This window comes from Budorcas taxicolor, chromosome 2 (genome assembly GCF_023091745.1).
Source record: "Budorcas taxicolor isolate Tak-1 chromosome 2, Takin1.1, whole genome shotgun sequence".
Lineage (NCBI taxonomy): Eukaryota > Metazoa > Chordata > Mammalia > Artiodactyla > Bovidae > Budorcas > Budorcas taxicolor.
In genome coordinates this window covers 80,888,465-80,916,368 of record NC_068911.1, presented here as the reverse complement: position 1 = coordinate 80,916,368, position 27,904 = coordinate 80,888,465, and the positions used below count along the sequence as shown (strand labels likewise).

At 37.3% G+C, this 27,904-nt stretch overlaps 1 protein-coding gene across 1 annotated transcript in view; it reads right to left on the bottom strand.

Moving 5' to 3' along the window:
- LOC128071492 (lymphocyte antigen 75-like) overlaps nucleotides 1-27,904 on the bottom strand; it is a 117,046-nt gene that overhangs the window by 48,464 nt on the left and 40,678 nt on the right. Inside the window, exons 16-26 of the mRNA XM_052664324.1 lie at nucleotides 24,473-24,587; nucleotides 20,976-21,011; nucleotides 20,413-20,588; nucleotides 19,510-19,577; nucleotides 19,141-19,220; nucleotides 18,113-18,252; nucleotides 16,287-16,392; nucleotides 15,888-16,048; nucleotides 8,480-8,609; nucleotides 7,186-7,412; nucleotides 1,185-1,350 (exon numbers count right to left, since the gene is read on the bottom strand). Coding sequence (XP_052520284.1) covers nucleotides 1,185-1,350; nucleotides 7,186-7,412; nucleotides 8,480-8,609; nucleotides 15,888-16,048; nucleotides 16,287-16,392; nucleotides 18,113-18,252; nucleotides 19,141-19,220; nucleotides 19,510-19,577; nucleotides 20,413-20,588; nucleotides 20,976-21,011; nucleotides 24,473-24,587 — 1,405 coding nt within the window. The remainder of the gene's footprint in view (nucleotides 1-1,184; nucleotides 1,351-7,185; nucleotides 7,413-8,479; nucleotides 8,610-15,887; nucleotides 16,049-16,286; nucleotides 16,393-18,112; nucleotides 18,253-19,140; nucleotides 19,221-19,509; nucleotides 19,578-20,412; nucleotides 20,589-20,975; nucleotides 21,012-24,472; nucleotides 24,588-27,904) is intronic.

The following is a 27,904-nucleotide window of genomic DNA, read 5'->3' as shown; positions in this document are numbered from 1 at the left end:
TATTAGGTTAAATGCAGTTTCTGTCTTCTTGCATTGCCAGACTTCAAATACAAGGAGCCACTTCAGAGAAACCATACAAACATAATAACAGGTACCTAAATATAACTTTGGGATTTCACCTTCAATTTTCTGGTTACTGACATCTTCTCTAATTTTAAAGAAATATTTATGAAATATGAGATGTTCTAAACAAGTTACTGCTTTAACCAAAGCAAATAGAAATAATTTAAAATCTGACACCTAGAAAATCTAAATTCAGCTTTTTTTTCATTTTATGAAAACTCTATACATTTAAAAAGATCCAAATAGAGATATGCTCTGCTTAAAGCCAATCAAACTGATTCAATATGTGGTAGAGACCATTCAGTACAGTATTTCTCCCAGCTCACAGCAACTCCCTTTGTGAATTAGTCTTTTTTTTTCTAACCACAAACCCACAAATGTGGGCCCCTGAAAGTTGTAAAACCACTTTCCTCTGACTGGGCTAGAGACTGCATATCTGACTCAGCTGAGTCTCTCAGATTCTCTCTACAGATATGAAAAGTGGGATCCAGAGACAGTCAATTCATCTCCAGTTATGGCTAAAACTGAAAGCTGCACAGCTGCCATGTTTCACCATGTGCAGAGAAGCAGAAGGTATATGAAGATAAGAGTGCAGATCCACAGAGAGGAACAGAACAGAGAGGTGGGAGACCTCTGGCTTACAGGCCCATTTTCCTCAGAAGGTGCAGCTCTATCCCCGTCTCCGAAGATCTAAATTTCTCTGAAGTGAGCTCATTACTGTTACTTGCAACCAAATAAACCTTAGCAGTGACTCATAAAACAAATGTGAAGTATTGAAAAGAATTGCAAAAGAATGCTCACAGATGTAAGTTTTCCATAAGAATATAAACAAAAAGGTACACAAAATGAGGCTAACAAGGACTTAAAACTCAAAGGTCAATTACTATCATCTGTTGACAGAAATAAAGATAAAATACATCTAAAATAACAAGTTAATGACAAAATATTTAACATACAATAATTTTTGATTACAAATTTTCACAATAAATTTTGTTGTAAAAAGGACAAGATTATAATTGCTTTATAATTTTAAAACAAGATTTCAAATCCATTTTCCCCGAATTCCACTACTCGTAAGACTGATAACAATCAAAGAGTTAAAATACTTGAAATTAGCATACTTCCTGAATAATAGCAAATAGCGCCTGGTTGATTATTATCGCAATCCGATGTCTTCCAGAATCCATCAGTGTCTAATACCACACAGTCTTCAAGTTGTTCATTATTTTCAGACCAGCGACTAAATTGAAGATGTTTCCCATCTAACCAACCAAAATTTAGTTCATCCTGGAAGGAGGAGAAATATATTTTAAGTGACAATCCTTCTTCTTATTCCTATGGTTTGATTTGGACCCTTGTGGTCAATCTAAGGGCTTCTCTGGTGGCTCAGACAGTAAAGAATCCGCCTGCAATGCAGGACTCCTGGGTTTGATCCCCGGGTAGGGAAGATCCCCTGGAGAAGGGAATGGCTATCCACTCCAGTATTCTTGCCTGGAGAATTCCATAGACAGAGGAACCTAATGGGCTACAGTCCACAGGGTCACAAAGAGTTGGACACGACTGAGCGTGACTTTTAATTTTACCTTATATTTAGTACATATTTACAAAGCACTTACTACATACCAGGCATTGTTTTAAGTACTTTGCAAATATTATATAATCCTCACAACAACCATATGAGGCAACCAGGTACTATCATATATCCATTTTATAGATGAGGAAACTGAAGTTATGCACCATCACACAGAGTGTAAAACCATAGTGAGCTGGGATTCAAATCCAGGCCATTAGACCCTGGAGTCCATGGTCTAAACCATTATGCTTTGCTGCCTCACACATAATTAGAACCCTTGGTTGCTGGAAATCAGAAAGCTAAAATGGAGTGAGGACCACTGTGAGCACTGATTAACTTAGAGGTAATATGCAGTAGTGGAAAGAACATGGGTTTGGAGCTAAGACTACTAGTTTCGAATTCTGGTTCCATCATTTGTCAGCTTTTGATTGTGATATTACCTTGCCACATTTCCACCCCCTCTTCTATTAAATGGATGTGACACTTAATCTCATGGGTTAGAATCAATGGGGTAACATGTAAGACACATAAATCAGTGGCTAGCTGGTACACAATAAGAGCTACATGGGTGTTAGTTCCCTTTTAAACTCTCAGGCCCTGTGGATCTCATACCACTCTTTTCACACTTGTCTTCGAAGAGAAACTGCCTTATTCAGTACATTCTATTGTGTACTAGAAATCTGTGAACATCTATCTTTACATCCTGACAAAAGCATGACCACCTGTCTTGAGAGAGGCTTTCAAGGCAGCTACAGATGTTCAGGTGATGGGTTGCGAAGTACAGGCCTGCCTGAGCTCTCCTGTGGTGCTGCCAGGGAACCAGGTCTTACACACTGACCCACTGAGGCATGCTTTCCTGAGGCCCATGGCAATTTGGCATTACTGGCTTAAGTGGAACATTGGGCAAAGGCCACATACAGTCCCCTTAGTGAATGAAAAATAGCAAATGCAGTCAAACCTCAACATCACCAACTATTTTATCCAGAATTGTTCTTCACCAGCATTCCTAAAAGATGATGCTGTGAAAGTGCTGCACTCAATAGGCCAGCAGATTTGGAAAACTCAGCAGTGGCCACAGGACTGGAAAAGGTCAGTTTCCATTCCAATCCCAAAGAAAGGCGATGCCAAAGAATGCTCAAACTAATGCACAATTGCACTCATCTCACATGCTAGTAATGCTCAAAACTCTCCAAGCCAGGCTTCAACAGTACATGAACTCTGAAATTCCAGATGTTCAAGCTGGATTTAGAAAAGGCAGAGGAACCAGGTATCAAATTGCCAACATTCGCTGGACCATTGAAAAACCAAGACAGTGCCAGATAAACATCTACTTCTTCTTCATCGACTATGCCAAAGCCTTTAACTGTGTGGACCACAACAAACTGTGAAAAATTCTGAAAGAGATGGGAATACCACACCAACTGACCTGCCTGTTGAGAAATAGTATGCAATCAGGAAGCAAGAGTTAGAACTGTACATGGAACAATAGACTGGTTCCAAACAGGAAAAGGAGTTATATCAAGGCTGTATATTGTCACGCTGCTTATTTAATTTATATGCAGAGTACATCATGAGAAACACTGGGCTGGATGAAGCACAATCTGGAATCAAGATTGCTGGGAGAAATATCAATAACCTCAGATATGCAGATGACACCACTCTTATGGCAGAAAGTGAAGAAGAACTAAAGAGTCTCTTGATGAAAGTGAAAGAGGAGAGTGAAAAAGTTGGCTTAAAGCTCAACATTCAGAAAACGAAGATCTCTGGCATCTGGTCGCATCACTTCATGGGAAATAGACGGGGAAACAATGGAAACAATGACAGACTTTATTTTTTTGGGCTCCAAAATCACTGCAGATGGTGACTGCAGCCATGAAATTAAAAGACACTTACTCCTTGGAAGAAAAGTTATGACCAACCTAGAAAGTATATTAAAAAGCAGAGACATTACTTTACCAACAAAGGTCCATCTAGTCAAGCCTATGGTTCTTCCAGTGGTCATGTATGGATGTGAGAGTTAGACTATAAAGAAAGGTGAGCATCGAAGACCTGATGCTTTTGAATGGTCGTGTTGGAGGAGACTCTTGACAGTCTCTTGGACTGCAAGGAGATCCAACCAGTCCATGCTAGAGGAATTCAGTCCTGAATATTCGTTAGAAGGACTGATGCTGAAGCTGAAACTCCAATACTTTGGCCACCTGATGCGAAGAACTGACTCATCTGAAAAGACTCTGATGCTGGAAAAGATTGAAGGCAGGAGAAGGGGATGACAGAGGACGAGATGGTGGATGGCATCAATGACTCAATGGACATGAGTTTGAGTAAACTCCAGGAGTTGGCAATGGACAGGGAGGCCTGGTGTGCTGTAGTCCATGGGGTGGCAAAGAGTTGGACACAGCTGAGCAACTGAACTGAACTGAACTGAGCATTCCAGTTGTAAAGTTGTAGCCAGTTAATTTCTAAACCAAGTGGCCTCGAATGTGGCCCTTTGTCCCTGTGATGTTGCCAGTACTGGGTATTACCCTGGATTCCTTCTCCCTTGCTACACTCCCAACTAACCCAGGTCCTTGGACCTTTGGAACTTCTGTTCCTTGTAGATAAGCCATCCCACTCCCTCCATCTCTTTATTGAATACTACATCTGTTCACTAAGACTGTAAATATCTCTTCACTAAATTCTAGACCTTGATGGATCTTAATTAAAACCTGTCTTTTCTAACAGAGTAAGTTCCTTTCAGCACCCACAAGGGAAGGCTATTTGTTTTTCTTAATCTCAGATACCACGGAGCCATGAGAATAAGGTCATGGGTATTTTTACCTTCTTTAGTAATTTCCTTTGAGGTTTATGCCCTTATCACTGCAACTGCCCAGAGTCCTTGCTTCTCTCTGACATTCACTGAGATCTTGGCCCCCTGCCCATCTCTGACATTCACTAAGGAGACGCCCATGTCTTGCTCTGTCCTCTTGGTCTTACCTCTAACTTAGGGCGTCCTGTGTTCATGTGGTTGACTCGCCCCATTCCCAAACCTTCTTGACTTCCTCTTCTAGACTTTCACTTCAATGTACTAGAGTGACCTGCTGTCATAGTCACACTCCAGACTTCTATACCACAACTGCTGCACTGCAGACAGTGTAAACACGCCTCAGTCCAGACCATCATCATTTCCTGCACTGATGTCTACAAGAAACTCTAACTGGTCTTCTGTCTCAGGACTTCTCACTTCCTTCCCCAGCTTCTCCACAGCATACTTTTTCTCAAGTCAAAATCTGATGTTGTTACTACCATGCTTAGAAACTTTCAAAACCTCCCCACTGGTTTTAGTATAAACTTTCATTTCTTTATATCCTGCCATGTACCAAAGATTTAAGGCAGTTTTTGAAAATATATAATAAAGCTACATAAAATATGATGAAGAGCAAAAGGGAAAAGAGAAAAAGAGGTGAAGATTGAAAACAGAATAAGAGAGAAGACCAAAATCATCAAGGGGCGGGGGGAAAAGTCACAAAACTATATGATACCAAGTGTCTTAAAAATAAAGACATGTACACAGACAAATAACCTGAAGGATATATACTAAACATTTAAACCATGTTTATCACTAGATACTGGGGATTACAGGCAGTTTCAATTTTATTCTTTTAATTTATTCTAACTTTACGATTTTTCTCCAGTGACAACACTGCTTTTGTTTTAAAAGGTTTAATGTGATTAAAACTAGGAAATGTAATAACTGATTACCAGTTTCACAAGAGACACAGTGATGCGTTTCACATAATGCCAAACATGAAAGAGAAAGGAAGTAAAAGCAATGTTACGAAGGAACTGATACTGTGAAGTCTAGGGAAGCAGTTCAAGCTGACAATCTTGCTTGAACTAAGGGTACATTTTAAAATCCAGAGTTTTGGAGAAACTATTCGTCTAGTCAAAGCTATGGTTTTTCCAGTGGTCATGTATGGATGTGAGAGTTGGACTGTGAAGAAAGCTGAGTGCCAAAGAATTGATGCTTTTGAACTGTGGTGTTGGAGAAGACTCTTGAGTCCCTTGGACTGCAAGGAGATCCAACCGGTCCATTCTAAAGGAGATCAGTCCTTGGTGTTCACTGGAAGGACTGATGCTGAGGCTGAAACTCCAATACTTTGGCCATCTCATGTCAAGAGTTGACTTATTGGAAAAGACCCTGATGCTGGGAGGGACTGGGGGCAGGAGGAGAAGGGGACGACAGAAGATGACATGGCTGGATGGCATCACTGACTCAATGCACATGAGTTTGGGTGGACTCCAGGAGTTGGTGATAGACAGACAGGCCTGGCATGATGCGATTCATGGGGTCGCAAAGAGTCGGACACGACTGAGCGACTGAACTGAACTGATTCTTCAAGCAATTTCTGAGTACTGTTTTTTGTTTTTTTTTTTAATTAAACTTCTGACAAATGCTGTTGGTAATAAATTTAAAGTTTGTCAAAGATTATGTTCACTTCTGAGTTTAAGTTTTTCATCCACTCTCCAGTTCAACTTGGGGTTTGTGCAAGGATTGAACTGTCTTTCATCACTTTTTCTCCAGACAACCCTAAAACCATCTTGGTACACTGAGGGTTATCCTACAGCCTCCATGCCTCAGGTTTGCTTCACAATGCCGTGGATGCTTCTCTCCTACTCTCTCGATTAACTTCTCCCTAAGAGTGGTTAGGAATACTGGTTTAGGTGACACTTATCAAACGGGCTTTATGGGTCACTCACTGCACAGATGCAGGAAGCAAAGTTCACATTACCATCTTTGTAAATGGCACCCCTATCAATAGACAACATATGCAGCCTTATATACCAGCCCTATATCTTAACTTTAAATTCATTTCAGCAGGGAAAGCATCAAATCATTACAAAGAAGGCTCAGAAAAGAGGCAAAAAAGGACTAAGACGCTGACAGAAATAATAGAGCTCTATTTTAAAGACGATTCCCTATTAATTTTAGCCAAAAGATTTAGGAGCATAAATATTCCTATTCATGCTATATGTATGTAATTCAGTGTTGGGAATTAATAGGAGACTAGCATTTGTTGTTGGGCTAAGAGATGAATGAGAAGTACCCAAGATCAGAGTTGGAGACGGGGTGAATTGCTCTTCTAATTCCTTTGTAGAGTGGCTTAATTTCACTTTGCTTATTCAGAAAGGGATAAAAAGCCCTTCAATAACGTCCAAGGGCTTCCACTCACCCAACCCCCTGTGATTTTGTAACTGCCCTTCCCCTCTCCTTTTCATTGGCTGAGGAAAGGTGGCAGCTCTAGATTCCAGCTCCATCTTTGATTAGAATAAATAAAAAGAAGTGCTCAGCTACATATGTCCATTGGACATTTTTCTAAAGCTAAACAATAAAGCAGCAAATCAGTGGAAAAATGACTGCCACTAAAAATTACATACTTTATGAAATTCATTCACTGGAGTAAGATTTTATGATCTCTGGGTTTTTTTAGTCTGATAGGAGAGATGCTGTGTGCAATAAAAAAATGTCACATTCCGTCACCCAATCCTGGCAATTGGGACTGAAAACTTACGTCATGACTGGAGAGTCCAATCCACAAAGAAGAGTTGCGAAGGACCGCCTGCACGGTCAGGAAGGCCTGCTGGTAAGGGTCTGTGATGCTCACCAGGTGCATGTTTTCTTTCTGACACTCTCTTAGAGCATCGGTCCAAGTCAGGGTCTTCAGGATTATTTTGTACAGGTTATTTTGATACTTCATAGTCTCTGAAGTATTCCGCAAGGTCTGTCTGCTTTCAATTTCTGTGTGTAAAAGAAAAAAAAAAAACCACCCACTTGGTAAGTCATGAGATAGCTTTTGAAATTTCTCCCTATAATAATGTACTTTAGGTATTACTTATCTGTTTTAGACTTTGGGTAGGATAATTAGGTATGTTTTGCTAAAAAAAAAATTCTGTTTTAGTTGATCTGATTTGGGAAGGGGAAAAGCTGTAAATAAAACTAGAGTGCAGCAAGATTACCATTTCAGATTGGTGTCAGATTCTTTCTTTGTTTGAACTGCTTCCACAAGAGAAGGTGTTAAGTCTCCCTTTACAAGTTTTCATCTGGGAGAACTCACAAAAAATGTATGAAACCACCCCTTAGAGGATACATTTGCATTATAGATTTGCAATACTTCTCTGAATTAAGGCAGTTACTAAAAACTGTAAGACAAATGAGTAAAGATTAATTTAGCAAAAAGTTCTTCAGAAGCACATGAATTAGCTACTTGAGATTCTCATTACATGATAAAGGACTTCTTTTTTTAAAACATTTGTTAAAAACTTACTGTGACCAGTGAAAACAATTTAATAAAAAATATTTTGAAAATATAGATAATGTCTACTTTTAAGTACATATTTTATTTTTATGTGGATTATAGGATAAGGCTTAGCATGTGATCCATTTATAATGCTTCATATCCTTTTATTTTTTTGAGTGCTAAATTTAACCATGAATGTTTACACTGAGTTCAGTTACAAACATTTTTTCCTCCTCTTTTCCTCATGATAGAAAGTAAAATCTGAAAAATCCCAGAGTAAATAGAACAAAATGCAGCCATAATTTACTGTCATTAGACAACTCCTATTAACAAATTCCATTAAATACTTAATTTTGATATTTAATTACGGCAATGATCTTGAAAGAAAGTCACATTCTATTCAATACTTGAGCTAATTTGACTCACATGGATGTAGCCATGCTAAAATGTTAAGGAAGCTGTATGATTACAAATATTAATTAATTTATAGGATTTTTTTGTGTGTGAAAACATACTGTACATCTCTAACAACATAAAGTACCGTAGTTATCTAAATAATGATCTATACCTGAGTATTTCTGACATAGAGACAGAGTATGGTGTTCACTACAGGAAGTAAAATTCCACATCCCAGTAAACGGTGATTTTTGGAGGTTGAGCATTACAGCACAGTGGTAAGATGCCTCTTCATCAAAAATCTAAACAAAAAGGCAAATATGTATAAGCAATCATGAAACTAACAGTCTGAGGATCCCAGTAAGATAATTTTATATTCCAAATTGGATTTTTCTTCCTATAGAAAAACCCATTAGGGAGCTGACCATGAAATCACTAAGAAAATCCTGATAAACTTTCAAAACATGGGAAAAGGGCAATTAACTTTAGAAATCACAAACCAAAATAGTAGTAATATTGATAAATACATCTTCAAAACAGATAAAGAAAACCTGTTAGAAGACAAAAGCAATTATAGTAATATTTAACACTCTGCTCTCATTCTTAACATTGCAAGTAAGCAAAAAAAGTGATGACAATTAATTTAACTTATTAGATACTTATAAACTTTTTATAATGACAAATGGTGTTCCATACAAGAGAGAACTCACCTTAAAGCTTTGATCCTATACTTGTCACTATGAAACATCCATATATAAAAGTATCTATTTAGATTTCATTTGTTGACCACAAATCAGTAACATTAGACATGAAAATTTATTCAAAGTATATTATCCCTACACTCTTCTAAATGTTTGAAACATATTACTCTTAGAAAAATAAGAAAAGTAAGCTTATCCCAAGTTGGCAATGAATAGGGAGGCCTGGCGTGCTGTGGTTCATAGGGTTGCAAAGAGTTGGACACCACTGAGCGACTGAACTGGACTGAACTGAACTGAAGCTTATCCAAGGAGCTATAATATTTTCTTTTAAATACTACATGCATGCATACATACTAAGTTGTTTCAGTCATGTCTGACTCTTTGCGACCTCGTGGATTGTAGCCCACCAGATTCCTGTGTCCATGGGAACCCATGTCTCTTACATCTCCTGCATTGGTAGGTGGGTTCTTTACCACTAGCACCACCTGAAAGTGAAAGCTGCTCAGTCGTGTCCAACTCTTTGCGACCCCATGGACTATACAGTCTGTGGAATTCTCCAGGCCAGAATGCTGGAGTAGGTAGCCTTTCCCTCCTCCAGGGCATCTTTATAAATAAAAAACTGAGGCTTCAGAGAAGTGAACTTCCTAGGGCACACTAAATGGCTGAATGGAATTCAAATCCAGACAATCTGACTCTAGAGTTTAGCCCTCAACTATTGTACCAAATCCCTGTATGATTAAAGAATGATCTTGGAACAGGATTCTAATATCACACGGTTTTGTTCCTTCAAACTTTCAGAGAAAGATAACTTCCCAGGCTGAGTCATAATCTCAAAACACAAAGCAGAAAACTACCCAGTTCATCTTATGAAGCTGACACAATCAGAAAAAAAAATCTAACAATATGGCATTAAAAAAATTAACTCTATGAACAGAGATGAAAATATTCCCAAATAAAATTCTAACATCTAATTCAGTAGAGTAGTAAAATAATAATCCACCTTCAGTAATTAGGTTCTTTACTGAAATTAGGTTTTATTTAGGACTCAGTAATTAGGTTTTATTTAGGAGATAAAAATGGTTTTATCACAACATTTATCAGTGGGCCACACATCCATGGGCCTAATGGGGAAAACTATATGACACAATTTTAATAGATGTTGAAAATAAATTTTAGAAAATCTACTACTTATTCTTGAATAAAAATTTAAAATAAACTAGTTATAGAATGATATATCTTGAACAAAAAGTACACATCAAATATAAAAATGAAAGACTATAGGACAAAGATAGTCCTAAGAGTCCAGATCAAGTGTAAGATATTATTTAATACTCCTGGTATTTACCATGGTTCTGGAAGTCTTACCACATGTAGTGAAGTGTGAACTGTTATTTGCAAATTATGATTATCTAATTAGAAAACCCAGGAAAATCTAGTGAAAAACTCGGAGAAGTAGTATGAGTTTTTAGTAAGATGGATACCTATGAAATAAATGTACAAAAATTTCCAAACAATAGGTTTCCTACACATCAATAAGAAAATTTTAAAAAAGCTGCCATTCTCAATGGCAATAAGAAAGATAATTTCTATGAAAACATCACTGAGGAATTTAAAAGGAAGACTTGAATTAGTGGAGAGACATGTTACACCATATTCTTGAGGAAAGATTAACAAAGAGATGTCAGTTCTTCCTAAAATGTTGTCAAATTCTCACCAGATGTTTTCTACTTAAGTGTTTAGAGTGGAAATTAAGTAAATAATTCTAGTTTGCTTTGAAGAATAGACATAACAGCTAAAATTTTTTAAAAGCAAGTAATAAAGGATAACTAATCCTATTATATTTTTTGAAATATGGGAACATGGTAGTATTTAGAGCAGTGTGAGAGCTATACAGGAGTATGTCTCATACATAGATGCACACACATACACTTCACATATGATAAAGAAGGCATTCTATATTGATTTTAACAAATGGAAGTATATGCAATAAATGATGGTAGAAAACTGTCCAGGATTAGGGAAAAGGATTAAGTATCCATTGACAATGTATACCATATACAATGGATGTATCATGTTGTCAGAATAAAAAGGCAAGCTATAAAACAAAAAGAAGAAAATAAAGGCATATATTTAACTAACGTTATAACCTTAAAAGAATAGAGGAAAAAAAAGAAACAAATAGAGTTAAACATGCAACAAAAAAATCAAAACTTATTTCTGTAATATTTTTGGTATTTAGACTCAAAGAAAAATCCTATGAAAATGTCTGCAATAAATGCAAGAAACACAGGGTTTCCACAGTTAATGTTTACACAGTCATAAAAACAGTAAGAATTACAAGAAGACTTTGACAGATAAATTTTCTTTTTTTTCCCTTCATTTTTCTTTTTTTTTTTAATTTATTTTTTATTTTACTTTATAATACTGTATTGGTTTTGCCATAAATTGACATGAATCCGCCAGGGTGTACGTGAGTTCCCAATCCTGAACCCCCCTCCCATCTCTCTCCCCATATCATCTCTCTGGGTCATCCCAGTGCACCAGTCCCAGGCATCCTGTATCCTGCATCAAACCTAGACTGGTGATTCGTTTCTTACATGATAGTATACATGTTTCAATGCCATTCTCCCAAATCATCCCACCCTCTCCCTCTCCCTCTGAGTCCAAAAGTCTATTCTATACATCTGTGTCTCTTTTGCTGTCTCACATACGGGGTTATCATTACCATCTTTCTAAATTCCATATACATGTGTTAGTATACTGTATTGGTGTTTTTCTTTCTGGCTTACTTCACTCTGTATAATCGGCTCCAGTTTCATCCACCTCATTAGAACAGATTCAAATGTATTCTTTTTAATGGCTGAGTAATACTCTATTGTGTATATGTACCACAGCTTTCTTATCCATTCATCTGCTGATGGACATCTACATTGCTTCCATGTCCTGGCTATTATAAACAGTGCTGTGATGAACATTGGGGTACACATGTCTCTTTCAATTCTGGTTTCCTCAGTGTGTATACCCAGCAGTGGGATTGCTGGGTCATAAGGCAGTTCAATTTCCAGTTTTTTAAGGAATCTCCATACTGTTCTCCATAGTGGCTGTACTAGTTTGCATTCCCACCAACAGTGTAAGAGGGTTCCCTTTTCTCCACACCCTCTCCAGCATTTATTGCTTGTAGACTTTTGGATCGCAGCCATTCTGACATGCATGAAATGGTACCTCATTGTGGTTTTGATTTGCATTTCTCTGATAATGAGTGATGTCAAGCATCTTTTCATGTGTTTGTTAGCCATCTGTATGTCTTCTTTGGAGAAATGTCTATTTAGTTCTTTGGCCCATTTTTTGATTGGGTCCTTTATTTTTCTGGAATTGAGCTCCATAAGTTGCTTGTATATTTTTGAGATTAGTTGTTTGTCAGTTGCTTCATTTGCTATTATTTTCTCCCATTCCAAAGGCTGTCTCTTCACCTTGCTTATAGTATCCTTTGTTGTGCAGAAGCTTTTAATTTTATTAGATCCCATTTGTTTATTTTTGCTTTTATTTCCAGAATTCTGGGAGGTGGATCATAGAGGATCCTGCTGTGATTTATGTCAAAGAGTGTTTTGCCTATGTTCTTCTCTAGGAGTTTTATAGTTTCTGGTCTTACATTTAGATCTTTAATCCATTTTGAGTTTATTTCTGTGTATGGTGTTAGAAAGTGTTCTAATTTCATTCTTTTACAAGTGGTTGACCAGTTTTCCCAGCACCACATGTTAAAGAGATTGTCTTTACTCCATTGTATATTCTTGCCTCCTTTGTCAAAGATAAGGTGTCCATAGGTATGTGGATTTATCTCTGGGCTTTCTATTTTGTTCCATTGATCTATATTTCTGTCTTTGTGCCAGTACCATACTGTCTTGATGACTGTGCCTTTGTAGTAGAGCCTGAAGTCAGGCAAGTTGATTCCTCCAGTTCCATTCTTCTTTCTCAAGATTGCTTTGGCTATTCGAGGTTTTTTGTATTTCCATACAAATTGTGAAATTATTTGTTCTAGCTCTGTGAAAAATACTGTTGGTAGCTTGAAAGGGATTGCATTGAATCTGTAGATTGCTTTGGGTAGTATACTCATTTTCACTATATTGATTCTTCTAATACATGAACATGGTATATTTCTCCATCTATTAGTGTCCTCTTTGATTTCTTTCACCAGTGTTTGATAGTTTTCTATATATAGGTCTTTAGTTTCTTTAGGTAGATATATTCCTAAGTATTTTATTCTTTTTGTTGCAATGGTGAATGGAATTGTTTCCTTAATTTCTTTTTCTACTTTCTCATTATTAATGTATAGGAACGCAGCGATTTCTGTGTGTTGATTTTATATCCTGCAACTTTACTGTATTCATTGATTAGCTCTAGTAATTATCTGGTGGTGTCTTTACGGTTTTCTATGTAGAGGATCATGTCATTTGCAAACAGTGAGAGTTTTACTTCTTCTTTTCCAATTTGGATTCCTTTTATTTCTTTTTCTGCTCTGATTGCTGTTGCCAAAACTTCCAAAGAATAAAAAATTCACACTTGATGAAATTAAAATTATTACTGAATTTATATGCCTTTATTAGAAATCAGAGCAACAGAAATCTAACAAATGCTTTTACTAGAAATCAGAAAATATGGTATCACTTACACTAACAAATTAGCAAGCATTTTTAAAAGATAACGCTCCTTAGAGCACTTTAGTAGAGGCAATGTAGTAAAGAAGCTAAGAATGCTGCCTCTACAGACTCAGATTTAAAAGCCGACTCTGCACGTATACCCTGAATGACTTCTGGCAAGTTATGTGACTCTCTGTCTCCACGTTTCTAAGACAGGAGAGGAGTACTGACTGTTTCACATTTTTTGTGCAGATCAAATGAAATGATACATGTGATGCATTAGTAGAATGTATGACACATTAGCTGCTCAGTAAATGTTGGAAATTATTAATATACTGGTATGAATAGCAGAGTAATTACAACATACTGCTGACAAAAAAATAAACTCATAAACCTTTCTGGAAAGCAATTTGTTAACCAGAGTTTTGTAACTACTTATATCTTTTGATCTGGCTACCTAAATCTATCCTAAGGAGGTAACCTGAAATATATAGCAAAGATTATACACAAAGATGTTAACTGCAGCTATTTAAGATTATGCAAAACTGAAAACAATGGAAACACTCAGCATTGTATAGGTAAATGATGGCAATATATATCAAGAAATACTGTGCAACCATCAAAATGGTTATCAAGTATATCCTTTAATGGCATAAGAAACTATTGATACTTATATAATACTAAATGAGAAAAGTAGATACGATAGTATATAATCTTATCTAAGTCAAGAAGACAGTGTATAGAAAAGTCCTAGAAGAAAAATGCTGAAATATTCATTGTGATTCCCTAGATCAGGATTGAAATATGGTTTGAAACTCATTTAGTAGGTCATGAAATCACTTCAGTGGATCTTGATTCTTACTTGTGATAATGAAATAGAATAGGATAGAATACAGAGAATAGACTGACTATACTAGGCTAAAGCAGACTAGAATAGAAAGCAATATAAGCTCTAAGGGTAAGTATTATTACCTGAAATTTTTGTTTCAATTCAGTATTATATTTATATCTATGTGCTAAATGGTTCTTTAAGTGTATTTCTTACTATGGGGGCATGAATTAAAAGTTTAAAAGCTACCAGCCTAAATATAAGCAGGATGTAGGTTGATATTTTTCTTTATGTTGTTTACTCTTTTATAACTTCCAAATTTTCTATAATAACCAAGCATTATTTTGATATTTACTTTGTAATAATTACATGTTTCAGTTCCCTTTGCCATCAAAGTCAGTCTTGAGCAAAGTTCCATGGCATCAGTTATATCACTAAATGTCATCTAGCATGTACTTTTAACCTCTTAATAATTTTTGTTTTCTGTGCAAAAGATGGTTTGTATCCAGCAAATAAGGAAGACAGAAGCAATGGACAGTAATATCATGATACAGGATAACTATTGTTAAAATAATGCCTTCTTCCCTTCTACAGCTTCTTTACATTTAGATCTTAGGGAAAAATGATCACCAATCACCAATTGTGTACTTTTTACTTCAGAAGACTAAATCTGACAGCTCCAAATTCCAAAATGATAAATAAAGCCTTTATATTAGCTTTTATTTGCAGCTCACTATTGATGGTCTTGGGCTTCCCCGGTGGCTCAGATGGTAAAAAATCCACCTGCAGTGTGGGAGATATGGCTTTGATCCCTGGGTCGGGAAGATCTCCTGGAGGAGGGCATGGCAGCCCACTCCAGTATTCTTGCCTGGAAAATTCCATGGACAGAGGAGCCTGGTGGGTTACAGTCCATGGGGTTGCAAAGAGTCGTACACAACTGAGTGACTAAGCACAATGAAGGTTTTACATGGTTATAAAATAAATGCTATGGAATCTGATGATACTATGAAAAACTAGGGCACCTACACAAAGGCTGGGGGAGCTATGTTGTTGTTCTTCTTGTGAGCGCTTTCTTGATAAAATTCATAGAGGGTATAATTCACCCATTTAAAGTATACACTCTATAGTTTTCAGCATATTCACAGAGTTGTGCAACCATCAACCTCAATCAATCTTAGAACACTTTCACCACCTTAGAAAGAAATCCCATATGCTTCAGCCATCACTGCCAATCCTTCTAGCCTCCTTAGTCTCTGGTAAATAGTAATTTATTTTCTATCTTTATAGATTCGCCTATCTGGATGTTTCATATAAATGGACTCATAAAATAGGCCATTGTTCTTAACCCAATAATTTGTGAAAGGCTCAGGTATTTCATAGAGCTACACACTGTACTGATTAAAAGAACAAACTTACATTTGGTGGTATTCGCAGCCTCCGACCAACCAATAATGGGTGAAAGTTACTGTATGTCAGCTCTCTGTTATCCATCCATTTGTTTATCTTTTCATAAGCTGTCCAGCGCAAACCAATCCATAAAGAAGCTCCCATACCCGGAAGCAGGGATGTAATAAAATCTGTCAGAAAGATACATATTTTTTTTAAAAAGCATCTGATTTATTGAAATTAAAGGTATACTAAAAATGTCAATGAATACTTTGAGCTTATCTAACTATCAAGATAATCTTTGATTATCACCTAACTATAAAAAGTAATTTAATAAGGTTCTTTTCATATGTTAATTCCCCACATCTTGCCAACAGGAACTTGGCCCCCAGATCAGAATAAAATATGTTTACAGAAAAATTCAGCTACCTTGCTCTCTCTGGCTCAACACTGAAGGAAGGGTTCCACCATAGGTATGACAAATATCACTGGCTTCAGAAAATGTGACAGATTTGGGGTTGATCCTTAGAAAACACTACAAACAAAGAATACACACGAAGTATAAAATTTCAGACAAATTAAAGTTCATATAGGAAGTAAATGCCTTATCTTTTAGAGAGCTGCTAATTTTTTGTCTGTAAGGTACAGAAATGTGCAAAGCAGTGTCATAAGAATGCAGACCTATACTCTCAATTTAAACAACTGAAGAGCAGTCTTTGAACTATTATTTTAAAAATTTTCAATTTACTGAGTACTTCCTTGTGCTAAACACTTTGCACAGCATTATCTCATTTAATTCTCACAACAAATGGGGAAATGGAAGCTCAGGGACATTAAGAAACTTTACCCATAAGTGAAATAGCCATAGCATGGTCAGCATTTAAACTCTGCTCCATTTGATTTCAAATATGTATTCTTTACCATTACCTTATATTAAAAAAAAGCACCACATTTTAAAAGAAATCATCCCACTGTCTCTTGGTAGGATATTTTAATTCAAAGGGGTGAAAGGGATTAAGAGATACAAACTATCAGAGTAAAATAAATAAATCACAGGGATGTTATAATTTTATAATAACTTTGTATGGTATATAATCTATACAAATATCTGATCACTATATTGAACACCTGAAATTAACATACTATTTTCAGTAAACTGTACTTCAATAAAACAAATAAAAACTCTACAAATTTATATCAACTATGTAAATTAATCTAGTCCTAGCACCTTGGGGGAAAAAAGATTATTTTAATTTTAAAAAGTCAAAATATACCGCTAATATTTTAAATTTACTACAGACACTTTCAGTTGCCAGACCCATCTCTTCCTTTTTCTGTTTGATATTATAGTTATGTTATCGTGCAGTAGTATGGCCCAAATTATGTTCCTTAAACATTCTACAAAATTTTTTTTTTCAGCCTCCTTACAGACAACAGTGGCCAGAGAGATATAAAATCATTGGGAGACTTCTAGAAAAGACTCCCCGAACAAACACCCTGAACTTGAGCTTGGAAGCCTCAAGTTAAGAATGGTAGAGCAGAAAGACAAAGGGAAGTCTGGTTTTGAAGACCACAGAGCTTTCATACCAACCCCAGCCTGCTTATCTTCAAATTTCTTTTATCTGAGAGAATAAATGTTTTAGCATACTGTAGTAATTTCTCTTTTTAGCAGCCAGTTGCATTTCCTAAGATATATACACCAATATGAATTGTGCATCTCAAGGAGGCAAATATAGAACGTGGCACTTCCCAATCTATTTAATCATAAACCCTACTCTGGAGGCAAGATCAATGATTAATATTTTGTTAGCATATGTGTATATTCCCCAAAAGTAGTCTAGGAAACATTGATTTAATTTGATTGATAAATGCTGCTTGGATGTCTTCCTTAAGGAGGAAAATTTATCAGCTAGAAATTCAGTCAGTTTCCTACATGCCAAAGAGATAGTCCTGACTAGTTAATGTACTATTCATTGAAAGATCAACTTCAGCAATTTAAGTGTTAGCAGCAATGGAACAGGAACATGGTATTCTAAAAGGCCGGCTGCTGCTGCTGCTGCTGCTGCTGCTGCTAAGTCGCTAGGCGTGACTAACTTGACAGTAACTCCGTTTCTGAAAATGTAGAGAATCAGGTGAGATACTGAAATATGCAGAGTCTATTTTAGTGCAGTTACTTGGGATGTCATTCTGCCATGGGCCAAATAACCTTCATGAAAGCAATCATCATCTGCACAATGTAGCAATTCCCTTTTTACCTTGTTCTGAAAAGTAATCCAGTCCCCAGAGCACTGCACTTTAGCTGCAGAATCTGGACTATATTTTTCTAATGAAGATACATTGTATTTTTCACAGACAAAGGGCAATTTGGTACTACAGTCTGCAGGTTTTCGTAAATCTGAGAAGTGAAAAGCAAGATTACTGTGGTGATAATTTTCCATTCAGCACATTTTTAAAAACAATCCAGTAGTAAAGAAAGTCTCTTTAAATCAATATTTCCCAAATGGTTAAAGTATATTCTTCTTCTTCCCTAGCTATTTTTGTCTCCTATTATTATTACTCATTTCAATAGGTTGTTGCATACCAATATTGCTTATAAAAATGCGCAAACTTGGTGCATTTCCTAGTGGCAGGAAACAGAGAGATGAAGGCTCTTGGAGAGGGGGATAGAGACCTAAACTATACTTTAGAACTGCTGCCTGCTCATCTTTGTGAATTTGTCTATACCCTCATCAGTTAGGAAAGGGTAAGTAACCGCTTTAGCAACTGAAAGTCGCTCAGTCACATCTGACTCTTTGTGATGCCATGGACTATACAGTCCATGGAATTCTCCAGGCTAGGATACTGGAGTGGGTAGCCTGTCCCTTCACCAGGGGATTTTTCCAACCCTGGGATCTAACCCGGGTCTCCCTCATTGCAGGTGGATTCTTTTACCAGCTGAGCCACAAGGGAAGCCCACAAATATTGGAGCGGGTATCCTATCCCTTCTCCAGCAATTTTTCCCAATCCAGGAATTGAACTGGGGTCTCTTGCATTGTAGGCAGATTCTTTACCAACTGAGCTATGAGGGAAGCTCAACTGCTTTAGGATAAAGGAAGTCAAAATATTCTCAGTGAAAAGCACCTTTACTTGCATTTGGAACTTGAGCTATTGTCATTAGCAATAAATCAGAACAAGATAAAGCTACCACATGTATAATCAAAAGGAAAACAAAATTAAGCTAGTAATTGAACCTGAAGTTCACATATTACATAATCAACATTAAAGGATTTGGAATTAACCTTACCATTAAACCAAGTCTTGGCAGACAGGTAAAAGCATTCCTCTCCAAATAGTATAGGAAAGCGATGCCATGGGTCTCGTGAGCTGAAAGAAGACGAGAGATGTGACAGCTTGCAATGTAGTTACATGTCCCATCTTGGGCTTTACTGTAAGCAATTTTAGTTCTAAATTTAATGTTAGGCCATTATTTTATACTGCTTTTTTCTTGATGCTCATTTGCAAAAGGATTTGGTTTCTCAGTCTAGGTAGTTAAGGATTAATGTTCAAAACTAATTATAAATAACTGCTCCATTTAGTATTAAATAAAAGGGGATTTGGGACAGATTCTTTTACATGATAACTTTACAAAGGCAGCATCAAAGATGTCACATACTGTATAAAACGATGTGATATCAGCTGTTCAGTAGTTCTCACCCACCATTTCTGCTCATCACTAGATATCTGAAAAAAACAATACAAAAACAAAACAACCAAGTGAACACCCACCCTTGCATGTGCTAACTTTTCTAGGAGAGTTTTGATTTAAATACCCTGGCTTATCAAAATCACAAACCACTAAAATTTCTGAATATTCATTAGTTTACTAAATTACATAAACTGGGTCCTTTCACTGAAGAAAGTAATTTAGAAACTTTTTTTTATATTCACATGCCCTATTTTATATACAGAAAATATGGTCACTGTAATTGTGGACATACATTAATGGAACATATAATATTCTACTGCTACCAATTATAAATTTTAAAATATATGAATTACTTTTCCTCTAAAAAACTATTTTGCAGAGTTAGTTATGCTTAGAAACAGAATTTCAGGTTAACTACAAAGTTATAATAACTTTTGGTGCTCATCTTATCAGTTGACATTTATAATTAATCTTGAATATTTCAAAACATTATACAGTTCTGTTTAAATTTTTTCTAACATGTAGTGATGAACTTACAGGTTGTTAGGCAAATTTCACTTGAGAGGAACATTCAACTTTTGTACATTTAAAAATTTTTTGACAGAATAAATACAGTTTCCCAGGTGGCTCAGTGGTAAAGAATCTGCCTGCCAATGCAGGAGCCACAGGTTCTGGGCCCAGGTTCAGTCCTTGGGCACAGAAGATCCCCTGGAGGAGGCAACGGCAACCCATTCCAGTCTTCTTGTCTGAAGAATCCCATGGATGGAGGAAGCCGGGTCCATGGGGTTGCAGAGTCAGAAACAACTGTGCACACATGCCCAACAGAATAAATATAAAAATTAAAAAATAAAATACATTCTTTTAAATTACATTTGCTATCTTGTTTTTGATGGCTCTTAGTCCTGTAAAAGATGTTAAACTAGCCAGAGAACTGTGATTACTATCACAATACAGAACAGCTTCTTCATAGCTTAAGCGGGGATCAGCAACAAACCAATATTCACTCCCTTCTATTACAACTGGAGGTCCATGAATTCCAGCACGCTCTAAAGAAGAAGAACAGCAGAGTCAGGACTGCATAAACTCAACTGCACCCTCTCAGCATGCATGAATACTCAAAACTATTTATAAATAGTAATCCATTTAGATTACTGGCTCTCTTTGCCCATGGTAGTTCTGCCTGGAAGGATTCAAGGATTTCTGAGCCAATGAGCAGCTCTTGTACCCTTCTGTACTCATGAAGAAGCCTAAATCCAGCCTCAGAGTCTCATCCCACACCAGCCAATCACTTTCCCTCCCTGCAGATACTTCATTGCATTTGAAGACATAATAGAGAAGAAGCTGGCACTTGGACCTGGGCTTAAATAGTTAACTAAATACACCACTGAAAAGGTAAAAGCAACTTTGGATACATTTTAGTTTTCTTCACTCACCTGGATTGTACCAGTCTGGTATTTTTAGAGTATGACCTGTATAAGAAAGCAAGTGGCTTAAGTTTAGTATTCAATTATAGACCACAGCATGCTTGCAATTTTGCTGAGATTTGTTGATTTCTGGCCAAACCATCTCCTTTCATGTTATGATCACTTCAGTCTGAATTTTGCAGGGCCTATGCTAAAGCCGTTTTTGTGGCAACCAAAAAGGCAGATTTGCTAAATATTAATACAGTATAACTAGCAGTTCTCTACCTTATATTGTGGAAGTCATAAAAGAAGACTAGATGGATAAAATATAGTTAATATTAGGAAGGACAAATAAGTAAATGAATATATTATATATATTACATTACATAGGAATATGCAAGATAATCATCACTGTAGGATGAGGTTGCTCAGGAACCACGTCTCCATGTAATGCAATTTGAATATATTTAGGTTGGTAGAGTTTATTGTTTCCCAAATTACCCTTTGGAAAAAATGTTCAGTGATCCAGTACTGAAACTTTTGAGGAGAGACAAAACTGGGAGGAAAATAAAATTTCACCCAGCAAGGATATATGGTACCATACAAAGAATTATGGTCTTTGAAGCTGGGTGAGTCAGTGTCCAAATGCCCTGACTCTTTGCTGCTGTGCTACTTGGGATCAGTTGCTTAACTCTCTGAGCCTCAACTTTCTATTTTATAGAAACGAAACTCTCCTACCTAAATCACAAAGACAGTGTGAAGATCACGTAAGATCACGCTTATGGAAGCACCCCAAACAGGGACAGGCACAGAGCAGTTCCCTCAGGGTGCTAGTTGCTCTTCTCTCTCTTTACATTCTGGTCATAGGCCACACTGGTTTCAAGCCAAAGACATAACTTGATGAATTTTAGAAATGATAGGGTAAAATAGCTGTTCTTCATTTTGCTATGTATCAGGGCCAACGCATGAGAAGACTCTACTCAAAGGACTGCCTACATGTCCAGCATCTGTGGTTTTTTTCTCTGACTCAGCCCTCTGTACACTGGATGATTTTCATTAACAATGCTGCAGATCAGTTAAAAACAGTTTCTTGTTTGTAATCTTGTCTGTTCATTTGTATGTTGGGGGAAAGCTATATGTTTAACCTTTACATTTCTTTACATTAGTGAGAAAAGCAAAATAAAAGGTACCTTTTCACACAAGATTACAAACATGTTTGTGTGTACAAAGTATCAAGAAATACAATTCAACAAAGTTTGTTTATAGGTCATTTTCCAAAAACTTTTTTGTGAACCTTATTTTTGATATAGTTATCTTGACTAAAACACTACTTAAAAAGTACATATATCAATAGATTATCATTTTTAAAAATTAGGCTGTTAAATTATTTCTTTTAGAGAGGAGGGGACTAATTAGAACCAGATGGATGAGATAATAAAAAAGGCAAGCGCTAGAGAAAAGGTTGGGTGATTTGAGCTACTGAAGAGGTAAACTGCTTCAAGGAAATCAGAAAACACATTAATACAGAAGTATCTAGTTGAGCAGGTTTTGGCAGTTGTAATTACCAAGGAAATATCCACCTAGTGAATGAGACACACTGTAACTCAAATTTAGGGACTTTCAAAGGGAAGTTAACATAACATTAAAACCCTGGATCAAACCATCACTGATTGCTTCAAATGACTGAGACATTTGTAGGCTGAGGAAGGTTGAGATGGGACATTCTTTAGTTTTACATTTTATTTCTGCATTGGACAGACCAGGGATGCAATTATTTAAAAGATTTATTTATTTCTTTTATTACTTGATTTATGTTTTCTAAGCAAATATAAATAAAAACAAAAAATATATTAAAAAGAAAACCACGGTTTTAATAATATTTCCTGTGGTTACTGGATTGTCATTTCTAAGGTTTTCCCAGTGTAAACTCTAGGGCCTGTTTCACCACTCAAACATGAGGCAGGGGAACAGCTATCAGGAAAATAAAGAGCATACTTAACAAGCATACTTTGGAGGAAGCAAGGACACTCTCTGTGGCATGCCACATGGCAAAGAATAATAGAAGTATCATAACTAATGCTTCAAGCCAGAGACATTGTCCAAGTTAATTATATGTTAGTTACTTTGCCACTTGTTTGAAAGGTGTCCAAACTGATTTTCCTCTTTCAGGTTAGTCAATAATTAGGACTAACTCAGGCATACTTTTTCCTTTAGGAAAACCCCATCAACACAGACATACACATACATACTTTCTTTTTTATTAAGCATCCCTCAAGTCTGCCTTTGTGAAAGAGACTTGCCAGATACTCTACCAGATGTTGCATCTGAAGCTTTTTTTTTTCTTCTTTATTTGGCTGCTCCAGGCCTTAGTTGTGGCATGCAGGATCTTTAGTTTTAGCATGTGGGATTTAGTTCCCTAACCAGGGATCGAACCCAGGACCCCTGTATTGGCAGTGCAGAGTATTAGCTACTGGATCATGAGGGAAATACCTGAAGCTTTTTCAAAGGCAAGGTGGCTCCTCTTAGGAGAGAAGAACCATCTTCTAATAGGCAGTTATTATCTCTTATTAATGAGATAATCTTTGGGTTCTTGGAGAACTTTTAAGAAGATATCCCTTTGGTCTTAACGAGCTGTCTACATTCAGTTCAGAAATTCATTTTGGAACTTTCTGGGCATTTACCATTGTGTTAATTAATCTAATCTATCTAAAATCTGCTTAACAATAATTTGGCAGTTAAAATCTTAACATTTTTCTTAATATATCCTTGACATTTTCCTACTACAAAGTGAAGTAAAAGGATATCTATTTATTATCTTTTCTCTTTTTAGTTACCAAGGCCTCTACTATCAAGCTAACTAATATCCTGAATTTGAAGGAGATAAATTTAGTAATTCTGAGCTCAATGAAAATTGTTTCGAAACTATAAAAAAATTTAGATTTGGGCCCTGCCCAAATTTGATTTCCTGACTTTTGCTTCATTCTTCCAAAGCTTGTCTTCATTTTACAACAAAATTATTAAAATGACTAAATGGTTCCTTTTACTTTGTCTCTTCTTTCACTTGGAATAATCTTTCATTCCAAGGCCTAACCTCCCTAAACTAGTTTTTTTTTTTTTTCCTAAACTAGTCTTAAATGTTCTCTCCTATACAAATTCTTTCCTGATAAAAGAGAAAGGTAGTACCTAATTTCCAAAAGGCAGCCTTTTACTAGGGATAGGAGAAGAGGGAGTCAGAGCATAAGATGGCTGGTTTGCCATGGACATGAACTTGGGCAAACTTCAGGAGATGGAGAGGGACAGGGAGGCCTGGCGTGCTTCAGTCCATGGGGTGGCAAAGAGTCAGACACGACTGTGTGACCAAACAACAATGACAACAGGAGTCAGGCAGGATGGAGCTTACTATATTAACTGTATAATCAAAGGCTTTCAAAACTATAATTATAGACTAAAATGCTCTCTTAGATACTCAGATCAGCAGTCATAATATTCACATGAGAAGACTGGGAAAAGAAATAACCACTACTTACCTTTTGGAATCTGGCACACCCATTCGAGTTTTGCATCACAAGCAAAAGGCCTTAGATTCATAAATTCTCTGTCATCATAAAAATACCAGCTTCTTCGCCATGGCCTTTGAATGACCTAAAGGAGGAAGAGGATTGTAGAATATTTCCAAGTTGACGCAGCCCTTATACAACACTAAACTGTAAGTCTTATGGTCTTTAATTCTACTTTAGCTCTAGAACCTAAGATATATGTTTATGAATGAACACAGGAAAGAATGCAGTGTGTAAGCAGTAAAATTTAAACTGCATTAAGCAAGAGCCTTCAGAGGTACTAATAAAGGAAATATAGGGTCATGTTTATGTCCAAAATGCAAACTACTGTTTGTTTGTTTTCTGTTTTTATTGATATGAAATAACAGAATCTTACAACTTTAAATTTTGGAAGGACCAAGCTAGAGAAGAATATTTGGTTCAGTGATTTCTAAACACCAGGCTGTGATCATAGTGGATCTATGAAAAGTGACATAAAAGTTGGGCATCAGGGGCCCAAGTTTGTTCTTTGGTGTTGGTTTGTGTACCTGGGGTATTGCCTTCCTCTGTGTGATCTAAGGGGCTTCCCTGGTGGCTCAGTTAGTAAAGAATCTGCCTGCAATGCAGGAGACCTGGGTTCAATCTCTGGGTAGGGAAGATCTCCTGGAGAACGGAATGGCTACCCACTCTAGTATTCTTGCCTGGAGAATTCCATGGACGGAGGAGTCCAGCGATGGCTCTCTACAATTTCCAGCCAGCAAGCAACAGGGAAAGGTAAGGGGAGGACAAGATCTGGTAGGAGCATCCACCAGGTTTTGGACTGTTTTGTCTCTTTTGAAAAAAAATTATTTATTTCTGTATTTATTTGTTTTGGGACTGCGCTGGGTCTTTGCTGCTGCACACTTGCGGGCTTTCTCTAGTTGCAGTGAGCGGGAGTTATCCTCTGCTGCGGTGTGTGGGCTTCTCACTGTGGTGGCTTCTCTTAATGCAGAGCACAGGCTCTAGGCGTGCGGGCTTCCGTAGTTGCAGCACACGGGCCTCAGCAGTTGTGGCTTGAGGGCTCTGGAGCATGTAGAGCTGGGTTTCAGTAGTTGTGGCACATAGGCCTAGGTGCCTTGCAGTATGTGAAATCTTCCCAGACCAGGAATCAAACCCACACCCCCTGCACTGGCAGGTGGAGTCTCAACCACTGGACCACTAAGGAAGACCTTGACTGTTTTCTCTTAAGGGCAAGATTCTAGAGGGTACTGCAATAGGTGAGGTAAGATTCTCCTTCCAGACACTGCCTTAGTTGGCCTTGTTCCTGATCAGTCTCTTCTATTTAGTTTTTTGGTAGGTTTTTCCAATCTCTTCACATATAGGGACGCAATTTATATCAAACATAGTTTATTGTATGAGTGTTCTAGAAACTTCCAAACTTCCATTGAATTTTCATTCTTTCATGTGTTAAATCGGGAATTCTATAAAAATGTCATGATACTATAGTGTTTTACTAAAAACAGTTCCTTTGAAACAGTGGTTTCCAAGGGACCTCTCAGTACTTTGTCTCAACGTTCTTGTAACATTTCTAGTCAATCATATTCTTGAATCTCTTTCTTGGGCTTATATAGCAAAGATGTTTCCTAGATGCCTCTTCCCTCTTCATCCTCTTACATTTTAAAGGAAATGGCAACCCACTTCAGTGTTCTTACCTGGAGAATCCCAGGGACAGGGGAGCCTGGTGGGCTGCTGTCTATGGGGTCGCAAAGAGTTGGACACGACTGAAGCGACTTAGCAGCAGCAGCAGCAGCAGCAGCAGTCACCCTAAATCCACTTCTTGGACTTCTGTGCTTTCTTTGGCCACAGCGCGTGGCTTGCGAGAGCTCAGTTCCCTGACCAGGGATTGAACACAGACCATGGCAGTGAAAGCCAAGAACTCTAACCACTGGGCCACGAGGGAACTCTTTTTCAATGGACATTTTTCCTTCAACTCCAGTTTCTTGATTCTAACTTACCACAGGATATTTCATACTGCAAGCTTGGATTCAAAACATCAGTTAAAGCAAAGTGTACTATTTTCTTTATAAACAAAGATCCCCTTCTGACTGTTTCTATACATGTCATAGAACATAGCAGAGACTCAGACATCTGCATTTAAATTTCAGTTCTGTAATCATGCAAGTTACTCAGAGTTCACACTTCTTCCTCATGAGCTGGATATAGTAACAGTAACTACCTCATGTGTGTGTGTGTGTGTGTTTTAGTCGCTCAGTCATGTCCAACTCTTTGTGGCTGCATGGACTATATGGAGCCCGCTAGGCTCCTCTGTCCATGGGATTCTCCAGACAAGAATACTGGAGTGGGTAGCTATTCCCTTCTCCAGGGGATATTCCCCACCCTGGGATCAAACCCAGGTCTTCCACATTGCAGTCTTTACTGTCTGAGCCACCACGGAAGCCACCTACCCCATAGGGTTGTTTAATATCAAGTGTGATAACAGATGTGACATGACTGTGCCTGGCTCAGGAGCTCACAGATGTTAGCTGCTGCAGCATCAGCACCATCACCATCGCCAGCAGCGTTACTCTCCTGGAACACTTTTGTTCTTGCATAAAACTTACACTTTGTCACAGTCCCTATAATTGCTCATCTATTGTCTTTATCTTCTACTAGCTTATAAGTTCTGTGAAGGCACAACTATTTTATATTTTGTCATTGGTGACCCCCCACCCACCCCCACCCCTAGAGTATCACAGACTGCTTGGACATACTACCTACAGAATGAAAAATGAATGAAATCAGACTTCTCTGGTGGCCCACTGATTAAGAATCGAACATAGGTTCAATTCCTGGTCCAGGAAGATTCCACATGCTAAGGGGCAACTAAGCCCACGTGCCACAACTACTGAGTCAGTGCTCTAGAGCCTGTGAGCCACAAATACTGAAGCCTGTGTACCTAGAGCCTGTACTCTGTAACAAGAGAAACCACCACAGTGAGAAGCCTGTGTCCAGCAACAAAGATCCAGTCTGTCAAAAATAAATACAAATAAATTAGAAAAGTTAAAAAAGAACTAATTTGTAAAAGAAACAAGGCAAAACAAAACAAACAATGAATGAAGTTTGCAAGGGAAGAGGCCTAACTGGCCTGTGTCTTCTGGTCCTATCTGTCTTTTGCATCTTGAAATTTGTCTCAAGAGGAATCTTCTCACACCCTTCTTAGGTCATGTCAAAAACCTTTATCATGCTCTGCTGCCTACCAAAAAACTACACAGACTCCTTAACCCGGCATCAATCTAATTCCCCCCCTTTGTTTTCAACCACAGTACCAATTAAAACTTCTTGATCTGCATTCTGTTCCGCTCACTGACAGCCACTCCCTTCCACTTCCACTTTCTTTTATGTCTTATACTCTCCTCCCTGAACAAACTCTATCCATCCTTAAAG